The sequence below is a fragment of the Phyllobates terribilis genome, unplaced genomic scaffold (assembly GCF_046119375.1).
Source record: "Phyllobates terribilis strain yellow unplaced genomic scaffold, ASM4611937v1 Scaffold_1__5_contigs__length_1240528914, whole genome shotgun sequence".
NCBI lineage: Eukaryota > Metazoa > Chordata > Amphibia > Anura > Dendrobatidae > Phyllobates > Phyllobates terribilis.
Genome location: NW_027362761.1, coordinates 921,162,177 through 921,172,829, shown reverse-complemented (window position 1 = coordinate 921,172,829; position 10,653 = coordinate 921,162,177). Strand labels below are relative to the sequence as shown.

Genomic DNA, 10,653 nt, shown 5'->3' with positions numbered 1-10,653 from the left:
CATTCTTTTTAGTTCGCCCATTGTTCTCTCCCATAATGAATTAATAAAAAAAGAGAAATTAACCCCTGTCCTTATTGTGGCCGTTGATAACGCGGGAGCTGCCGCTTTCCCCACAGAACTCCTACATTACCACACAGCATCTCCTACATCGCGCACTGGGTCATCTCTCTCCCCCGTATGTGTCCCACTCTACATGTAGCAGACAAATAAAGTTATTGAACAAAAAAAAAAGCACACTCTCCTCGTTCTCTCCTTGACTGAGTGACGTCACAAGTGAGTGCCGTGGCGCTTTATTGTGACCGTCACCTGGTGAGCGGCAAGGCGACGCTGTGCTGCAGTCCTGTCCCTCTCCACTCCCGGACACTGAGACCCCCCGCTCACTTTTCCCTTAGGAGACCGGTCTGTGGTGTGCGGCTTCGCGTCCCCTCCCCCCGGCGGGTGTCGTCCAGTGGTGACCCGGAGGAACCCGGCACGGGTAATGGAGGGGCAGCAAGACGCCTCCGGCTGGGGCTGGGACTATGTGTGGATCGTCCTGCTGAACGCGGGGCTGCTGGCGGCGCTGGTGTACGGGGCCTGGCGGGTGTACGGGCGCTGGAGAGGCAGCGGGAGCCGAGAGGCCTGCACGTTACCCCGCATGAAGAGGAGAGACTTCTCCCTGCAGCAGCTGCGGGACTACGACGGGACCAAGAACCCCCGCATCCTGCTGGCCGTGCACGGGAAGGTGTTCGACGTGACGGAGGGCAGCAAGTTCTACGGGCCTGGTGAGAGGGGTCGGATGAGGGCACGGGGTGGGAGAGGGCTCTGCGGGTCGGGTGAGGGCACGGGGTGGGAGAGGGCTCTGCGGGTCGGGTGAGGGCACGGGGTGGGAGAGGGCTCTGCGGGTCGGGTGAGGGAAGTCTGGGTGGAGGATGTGTTTACACCCATCATTGCTCTGGGGTGGGCACTCCTGCCTAGCATCTTTTTTGGGTGAAGGGTCCAGTTAGATCCTAAGGACATGCCATAGAGGTCTGATAGTGGGCGTCCTACTGATGCAGCTCCCACCCACCTGCAAACCTGTGCTGCTCACCCACTGGTTGCATCTGGCGTAGCCTTTAATAGAGGTGTACCCCCTTTCTACACCAGGTGTGGGTTCTGGGCGCCTTATGTTCTTAAAGGTAGTAGGGGGCTCCCAAAAGTGAGTGGAGACATTGGTCTCCTTTCCAGCCCTTACTTCATCTGGGTGAAATATCTGGAAACTCATCAGGTGGGTCATGAGACCCCAATTCTGGAGAGGGGTGAGGACCACACAACTGGACCGCCACCTGTCAGACCTTTATTGTGTAGATATATTCTGAAAGTTTTCTTCAGAATACCCAATTTGACGTGGGTATGCAATCAGGACACCCTATCCATGTGGTCCGTGTAAGAAGATTGCCTAATATTCCATACATTACATCTGTCTGTCTATAGCAGTAATCTTAGGGAAGAGCTAAGGTTACTGAGGTTCATGTTCCAGGAGAAAGTCCATGGCAGAGGTCTACAGGGCAGCTTTACTTGTGCTATTGGTAGCGTTCATATATCTCGTATGTCAGTAACCATGCTGTTACAGCTGCATGTAGAATCATTTAATTAAAGGAGTTTTCCCATGGACAGCATGTGTAACCCGTTTACTGGCTATCCTCCACTGATCCCAAGTACTGGGGGCCCAAAGTCCCCTTTGTGACTGTAGCATTGGTGAACATGTGCGACCACAGCTCTTATTTATTGTCTATAGGAGTAATGTGATCACATATGCTCACTGGCGCTCCATTGCTACAGGGGGTGTCTGTGGGGGCGTCATCTGCTCAGAAATTGTATATCCCGTGAATAGAGGAATTATTATTATATTAGGAATAGTTCTTCTTTATGGCTGTTAGCTGGATACTCACTTGGTCAACAACTTTTACAATGCAAATGATGCTACTTGCATACTGAGATCCTCCAAAAAGTGATTTCATAGCCCACAATGCCTTATAGTACAGATATGTCAGATTGGTGGGGTCCAGTATACTGGATCCCACAACTTTTCAACCTATATATAGCACCTTACCTCCTTGGACAATACTCATTAATCCTTACTAGATTTTTTGGTTTCAGTCTATATCCATGCTTAAAGGTGTTGTCCAATCCAAATCAATAAGTCTGCAGTCATTCTGTGTCACTGCAGACTTATGAATCCCCCTGCCATGATGCACCAAGCGCTTGTACTTGGTTTGAACAGACCTTCTGTGCTGACAAAGCCATTTAAAGGGACCCTGTCAGCACAGAATGGCTGTTAAACCAAGTACAGGTGTTAAGTGATTCATGGCAGGGTCAGACATTTAAGTACAGCTTTCTATCTGTCTTCACTAGAGATGAGTGAGCGTGCTCGTTTTACCCTTTAAACGAGCACGCTCGTGTACTTGCCGAGTAGTGTCAGCGTGCACAGCATTTCAGTAACAGCTGCTGCATTATTATTATTGTGCCATTTATGCCATGGCGCTTTACATGTGAAAAAGGCAAAAACATTTACAATAATCTTAACAAAACAAGTCAGCGACTGGTATAGGAGGAGAGAGGACCCTGCCCGAGACTCAGGGCTCACAATCTACAAGGCTGCATGTGTCACATCTGTTAGACAGCTGTGACACATGCAGGGATAGCCTGTCAAAAGGGGTTTTCTCATCATGAAATCTGGGTAAAATTGCAAAGTGCCTGTAAACACAAGCAATTTTATTAAAATTCCTCTGTACTCAAGAATGAAGTTTTTTATTTTAAACTTGCTGCCTAGGTTATTGTCCACTTTTTCAGTGTTTTGGAAGTTGCCAGTCTCCTAGGCAAGCAAGGAGTACAGTGCCTACATTCTCTTTCCTATACAGCTTTTAAATGGAACCTGCCCCCTCCCCCCACATAAACGATATTTTCCTGCAGGGTAAATGGTGTTTAAACCATGTCTGTCAGACCTACTGGAAGCATAGCTACAGTGAGAAAATTGAGTTTTACTCTCCTTCTTACTGCTGCTTCTAGCCATTGGGGCGGTGCACTGAGCTGTTAGTCACAGCTCACTATACAGTGCTGTAATCATTCCCCAGCATATTGACTGGCAGCAAGTAAGTGTGAGTGTGCGTATGTGTGCAGCACAGGCTGTCAGTGTGCAGGGAGTGATTACAGTGCTGTCACTGTGTAGTGAGTGGTGCCTGTAATAGCTCCCTGCACCTCCCCTGGATGAGAAGGGAGCTGCTGCAGGGAAAATATACAGGTGTATCTCACAAAATTAGAATATCATCAAAAAGTTCATTTATTTCAGTTCTTCAATCCAAAAAGTGAAACTCATATATTATATAGAGTCATTACAAACAGAGTGATCAATTTCAAGTCTTTATTTCTGTTAATGTTGAGGATTATGGCTTACAGCCACTGAAAACACAAAAGTCATTCTCAGTAAAAATAAAATAATTAACAAAAAACACTTGCAAAGGCTTCCTAAGCGTTTAAAAAGGTCCCTTAGTCTGTTTCAGTAGGTGCCACAATCATGGGGAAGACTGCTGACTTGACAGATGTTCAGAAGGCAGTCATTGACACACTCCACAAGGTCCCAGAGTTCCAATTTTCATTTGCAAATCAAGGTCCCAGAGTCTGGAGGAAGAGTGGAGAGGCCACAATCCAAGCTGCTTGAGGTCTAGTGTGAAGTTTCCACAATCAGTGATGGTTTCGGGAGCCATGTCATCTGCTGGTGTAGGTCCACTGTGTTTTATCAAGACCAAAGTCAGCGCAGCCGTCTACCAGGAAATTTTAGAGCACTTCATGCTTCCCTCTGCCAACAAGCTTTTTGGAGATTTAAATTTCATTCTCCAGCAGGACTTGGCGCCTGTCCACACTGCCAAAAGTACCAATACCTGGTTTAAAAACAACAATATCACTGTGTTTGATTGGCCAGCAAACTCGCCTGACCGTATTGTCAAGAGGAAGATGAGAGACACCAGACCCAACAATGCAGACGAGCTGAAGGCTGCCATCAAACCAACCTGGGCTTCCATAACACCTCAGCAGTGCCACAGGCTGATCGCCTCCATGCCACGCCGCATTGATGCAGTAATTGATGCAAAAGGAGCCCCGACCAAGTATTGAGTGCATTTACTGAACATACATTTCGGATTTTAAAAACATTATTCAAGCTGTCGCTATAAAGTATTCTAATTTACTGAGATAATGACTTTTGTATTTTCATTGGCTGTAAGCCATAATCATCAACATTAGCAGAAATAAATACTTGAAATAGATCACTCTGTTTGTAATGACTATATATATGAGTTTCACTTTTTGTATTGAAGAACTGAAATAAATGAACTTTTTGATATTCTAATTTAGTGAGATGCACCTGTAACTTCATCTTCTCCCTGCAGCCGCCCTCCCGATAAACCAGCCAGACAAGATTCACACACTATTTACCTCCCGATTACCAATATATCTGCAGGCAAATGGCTTTTTTGGAGCTGATGGCACTGCTCTCACTGAATGGATCTGGCCAGCTTCAGTGTCTCTGCGCTCCTCCAAGCTTCAGTGAAGTGTATTCTGTTCCCAGCAAGCAGAACGCTGGGGAGTGGTGCACTTCTAAATAATGAAGATATGTCAACCCCTTTAAGCTGGCCATATACATTAGATGTATATTGTGCAGGATCCTGACAGTCTTGAGGGGCATGGCTGACTATGTAGTGTGTATTCAGGCCCCTGCCTCTTGCCTGATGGCAGATGTCACTGCAGATAAGGATCAGACAGTTGGATTTCAGGGGCTGGACTCTTTTGTTCTTTGTAGGATCAGTTGCTACCTGCTGTGTCTGGCCCTGGCATAGTCCCCTCTTCCTACTGAGAAGACCAGCACTCTTGTCCATGCTAAGAGTACATGTGGGGGATGGGGTCCAGGAAGGATGGCTTTCATTCAGCCGGCAGCCATCTAATGCTTATGACCAGAATTAGAAACTGTATAGATGATTAGTGTTATGATAGATCTCTCTTCTTAGAAATCTGAGTTCTGTAGCTTCTTTGTTCTGAAATCGCCTCCCAATCTCCTCTACTATAATCCGTTTGTTAAGCTTCAGTCACAGCTCATACACAAACACCAATAGAAACTCCCTTGCCCTGTAAATGTGTGATGGTGGCTACTGTTTATGGCAGACTGTATTCTGTCTATGGAGCAGAAAACACTGGTGTATGCCTGCTGTCGGGGGTCTTTATGGGGTGACGCTCTTACTGCTCTGTCAGACCAAACACGTGTGATTGCTATTTCTAGCACTGTGTGCCTCTGGATTCCCATCAGACCTTCCCTGGCATTTCTGTGAAATACCGTCTAGTCTCATAGCTGAGCTGGCACGTTGCATTGTTCACATTGTGATTTGTAATATTTCCCGGGCAAATGACTGAAGTAAAATGACATATTTGGCAATGCTAACTTTGTAAAATTCACAGCACATTCCAGAGCTAGAAGAAAACTATCCTTAGCACTGTGTGCACATCTCTTGTTGGTAGAATAAGTGGTTTTGGAGAATTGAATAGATTACATTTAGATGGAGTCTAGCCCCAGTGCCATACCACCACGTAACCTTTCCATGAGGGTGATGATGGTAACGCAGCAGGGAGTGCAGGCTGCGGAAAGCACTATGTATGGGGGGCTGCACATCGCTGACCTTGCTCATGTACTTGACTTGTTGGTTACATATGACTGTAATGCAGGTTCGCTCCTCACCAGGGCAGCGGCTGGGTCTAGGGGTCAGAGATTAATACTTTGCTATGTACACAGCGTTATCTGACATTTGTCTGGGTTAGTTACTGTTCAGTGGCCATGAGAGTCGTGTAATAGAGAGGAGGTTAAACTGTACTGCTCTACCCTGCACATGGCAATAGCTGGGGCCTGTAACCTAACACACTTCTCTACTAACTTCTACATAAAACAGGAGAGAATTACTGTAGATGAAAATCCCTGGGGAAATCTGGATATTTGCTTCTGTCAGTGTTGTACTTTTGGCGTATTCCACTAGTTATCTGGCATGTCACAGTATAGGCATATGTGCTCTGGATTTGTGTGTAGGGTGCCAGAACAGCCCTGTGGATAACATTTTCGAAAAGGAATGGTGAGGAAATAGACATGCGGCTTTTGAAATTTACAGGGTATGAATGCAGGTTTCACTTTTTGCAATGAATATTGGGAAATCCGCTACAAAATTCACATGTAATATACATTCACAAATGCTACAGATTTCTAGCAAAAATGTTCAGTGGTTTAATCAGCCCTGTGTATGAGGATGTTGCAGATTCTGCTTCAAGGGGCTAAAGTTATGCCCAATAGGAAACTTAAATCCCTGCTATGAAACTTTGACAGGTCAAACGTTTGACCTCAGCTGAGCCTAATTGCAGTGTACAGCAGTCCCATCAGAAATGAGTGGAGCAGAGGTCAAGCATGTGCGCTGCCGCTCCATTGTCGGAATAAATGCTCCCTGTACAGCTGTACCAGCAGTCCGACACCCATTACTCAACAAGTTATCACCTATCAACTTTGTTTTACCCTTTAAATGTAAACTTCAGAAAAATACCACAGATGTCCAATACAGTGGAAAAATGGAGAAATATATTTAAATGTGATTTTTAGTTTATAGCAGCAATACTTCCGGTATTTAACATCACCGTTGATATGTTGCTTTGAGTTGCATAAGTCCTGAGCCCCCTGCAATTACATATAAATCCCTAAGGTTAATGGTTGTAGGGAAATATGGTCAGTAGGTGGTCAGCAAGACCAGTCACCACGTCAGAGACCTTATGTCTGTATATAATGTGTTGTAGGAGCACTTTTTGGAAAGTAGTCCTAAGGCCAGGTTCACACAGTGGAGTTTTGATAAAGTTTTATTTTTGTACTCTCTTCTGTCTAGGATTTGGTTTTACTAAAAAAAAGAAAAAAAAAGCATGAACATTTACCCAGTGAGAACCTGCTGGAAAGAGGACTCCTTGGATTAAGCCTTTAATGCATCTTTGTTTTTTTTCTGACCTATTGAAGGAACCAGTGGGAATTTGGTTGCAATGATGATCACCAGCCCTAAAAATGCTAGATTTAGTCGCATTGAATCACTCAGAAATGTTAAACCCATTAAAGGGAGTAGGAGAGGTGTAGATGTATAAGCACACCTTAATGCATTGTACTGTACAGCAGCTGCAGTAATGAGAAAATTGTTTGATTCTGGCCATTCTGCTCGTGCAAATGCTCCAGCCATGAAAGATAAACCTAAGTGGACGGATTCTACGGTTAAACTACAGGTCTAGCTATATAGGTCCTGGGAATAAAATAAAACTGATAGCTATCTTGTAGTACTCCAGTGGGCCTGCACATAGAAATCCAGCTTCTACAGATCTGCAGGGTCAAAGCTTCTGTTTTTCTCATTGCAATGAGGAGCAGCCTCTCTTCTGTGCCAAATATGAGGTTTAGCATTTGACAAATTCCTTGTCAGATGGCAGCAATGGCCGACCTATTTCAGTAGGTGTATTTGCCGCTTGGTATATCATGCTTTTGTTCTTAGTGCATACACAAGTGAGACACGAGTGCTCATATGGTGCAGTGTCTATATATAAAGAAGGAGGGAGCTGGTTCCTACTGGGTATTCTGAAGAGGATATGTTCAGTGTGTGTATTCTATGTGTGTCATGTTATGGAGCATGGTAATTGTTGCGTTTGGTGTCTTGTTTCTTGAGCATGTGCACAGAGATGGGGTTGAATGCACCACATGGCGGTCTTGTTGCAATGTTCAGCTTTGATTACCCTATCTACTTAATTTACAAGGAGGTCTTGCTTTTCTTTTTTACAGATGGACCATACGGGATATTTGCTGGTAGAGATGCTTCCAGGGGACTTGCAACTTTTTGTCTTGACAAAGAGGCACTAAGAGATGAATACGACGACTTGTCAGACCTCAAAGCTGTACAAATGGAAAGTGTTCGAGAGTGGGAGATGCAGTTTAAAGGTACAGTATAGCTGTAAATGTATACAGTGTATTCTGTAGAATCTGGCTTGCTAGTAGATGGTTTCTGAAAAGTTTTTCAAAATCGGATTGAATTTTGGAATATTCTCTTACTGCACAGGATGTAAAAATTGTAATTTACTTGGATACTTGGTCTTGAAAAAGACACTTGCCATGGCGTGCTGCTCCCCTTCCCCCACCATCGTCCATCCTTGGGGTAGTGTTGTCGCATGACGGGTATCCGATACTAGCACAACCTTGTGGCTATAACAATCCTGTGATACATTTTTATACTACTCTACAGAAGTAAACCCGTACAAAAATTGACTGGTTGCTGATTAATATATTACATGTTGCTGATTTGAACAGCTAGCTGCTTGCTGATTAATATATTATATGTTGCTGCCTTTCCATCAGATAGACTTGTGATTCCTACTAAAGCAGTAGCTTAGCAAATGTGATATCTGGCCAAAGATTCCCTAGTTTATGACCAGGATGTGTTCATATATTGTCCACAATGGCTATTTTGTAAAGTATTAGTTTGTATGAATGGTTGAAATACAACATGAAGAAAGGCGATTCCAGCAGCTAAACAGGAAAGGGTTCTTTACAGTCAGAGCTTTCAGACTTTGCAATGCCGACCACAAGAGGTAGTAATGGCGGACACTATAACAGCTTTTAGAAAAGGCTGGATGATTTCCTCAGTACTCAACATTGTGGGTTATAGTTAGTGTTGAGCGAGTATATTCTGTTCCGAGTATGCTCGGGCTGAGCTCCGAGTATTTATAGCTGCTCGGTGATATGGTTGAATTGCTCCCGTGTGCATGATTTGCAACTGTTGGACAGTTTTATTACATGTGAGGAATGTGTAAGAAATAGACATTCCTCACATGTATTAAAACTGTCAAACAGGCTCAAATCATGCACACGGGAGCGATTCAACCATATCACCGAGCAGCTATAAATACTCGGAGCTCGGCCCGAGCATACTCAGCGAAAGGGTTAATAGAACATACTCGCTCAACACTAGTTATAGTTAATTTAGTGACAGAGTGTATAATTGGTGGAGAAAAGTTGAACTTTATGGACCTAGGTCTTTCAGCCTATGTAACATGAAATGATTAGCCTGACATGGTCCTTCCCCGGAAGCTTAGTGAGATCTGAGTGTTAGTTCTGTTCAGTGGAGCGTGTCGAGCTCCTGGCACTAATGAACCAGAAGGAAACCTTTCTAGCTTTCCATGCTGTACCTGTGAGTTCTCTTCCTAATGAGGGCTTTCTTTTTAACAGAAAAGTATGAATATGTTGGGCGATTGTTGAAGCCAGGAGAAGAGCCGTCTGAGTATACAGATGAAGAAGACGTACGAGACCACTCAAAGCAGGAATGAACTTTCACAACCAAAGTCGGGGGGCCTTTCAAAAACTGTGACCTGTAACTCCCCAAAAATAAAACATGGATGTTTCAGGTGGATAATGTGCTCAACACTAGTGTCCAGATTTTGTACAAAGATGACCCTGCAAAGAAGATTTTAATAATACGCATTCTTTGATCCTTACTGCCAACTATTTCCTCCACCCTCCCGGCCACAAGGCAGTAGCTGTGTAATGAACCCTGGTCCAGGATCCCAGCTTTGTGGGAAACATTACCTATAGCTCTACTTGTTTTATCAACACTAGTCCATAATTCCTTGTAAATCTAGCTGGGCATTCCTATGCCATAGTGCTGGCAGGTACAGTTAGCTCCGGCCTGGGAAGAAGCGTACACTTTGTGGTGTCCTGGTTCCTGTGTGATGAGTAGAAATGTTGACCTCCCTTATTCTTCAGCCCCTTCCCTTTCTTCTTCTGGACATTTGTCAGTCTGCACTACTTATACCAATGTTTCGATGTGAAGTCCACAGTAATTTTGTATGTACGTTTTCACTAGCAATGCCAGGTATTAGCATCTCATATATATATTTTTTTTCTGGGAAATCTTCAGGTGAATCTCACAAAGATCAGACAGGTTTTCTTTTTATTTCTTCTTCTTTCCACTGTCTAAAACATCCAGCACTGCACTGTAGGTGTTGGCCTGGTGATATGTAGGAGGGGGGGTTTCTAAATCCACTTGTATTAAAGGCAACCTTTTCAGCATCTTGTAGGCTAGTGTTCGTCTGCACTCGTGATGAAATCAATCTGAACAGCTTTGCTGCTGCAGAGGCCTCTGATCCATTGATAAAATGCCATGCAGCCGTCTCCAGCAGCCCTGCTGTTCTCTATGTGCCTTACTTCTTGTAAAGACTTGAATCGCTTTAAGGGAATTAAAAAAAAAAAAAAGCCCAACATGTATTAATTCAGAGTCACTGCAAGCAGCTTTGATACTGAAGTTGATGTTCTGTATTGACTGGAAAACTTTGTCATTCTCTATAAATAGAATGGAAAAAAGGAGTCTTCAGTATTACTGCCATATAATATGTTCTAAAGATAGCATTGTATGGCCACGTGCAGCCCCTCCTGCCCCCAGCACTGCTTTATTTTGCTCAGAAAAAACCGTTCAGTCTACATGTTTGTGGAGTAGTCGGTGTGCTTGGAGAGTGTGTGGGTGTTGTGAGAGATGCGAGTTGTGTTTTCTGAGGAAACTGTAAATAATGGGTACCATTTTAATAAAGCATGTACAATAAACCAAA

The 10,653-nt window shown here is 44.2% G+C and overlaps 1 protein-coding gene across 1 annotated transcript; it reads left to right on the top strand.

The window, feature by feature from the left end:
- The first annotated feature begins 258 nt into the window (after positions 1-258).
- On the top strand, positions 259-10,653 carry PGRMC2 (progesterone receptor membrane component 2). The gene is made up of 3 exons (XM_073641584.1): positions 259-761; positions 7,841-7,996; positions 9,281-10,653. The coding sequence occupies exons 1-3, from the start codon at positions 479-481 to the stop codon at positions 9,376-9,378; spliced, it is 537 nt and encodes a 178-aa protein (XP_073497685.1). The 5' UTR covers positions 259-478; the 3' UTR covers positions 9,379-10,653.

Bases quoted from the DNA above. Each gene is read 5' to 3' on its own strand.
- PGRMC2 (XM_073641584.1), top strand. From the start codon at position 479: ATGGAGGGGCAGCAAGACGCCTCCGGCTGGGGCTGGGACTATGTGTGG. The intron at 762-7,840 runs GTGAGAGGGGTC...TCTTTTTTACAG, and splicing joins CAGCAAGTTCTACGGGCCTG to ATGGACCATACGGGATATTT. The intron at 7,997-9,280 runs GTACAGTATAGC...TCTTTTTAACAG, and splicing joins GTGGGAGATGCAGTTTAAAG to AAAAGTATGAATATGTTGGG.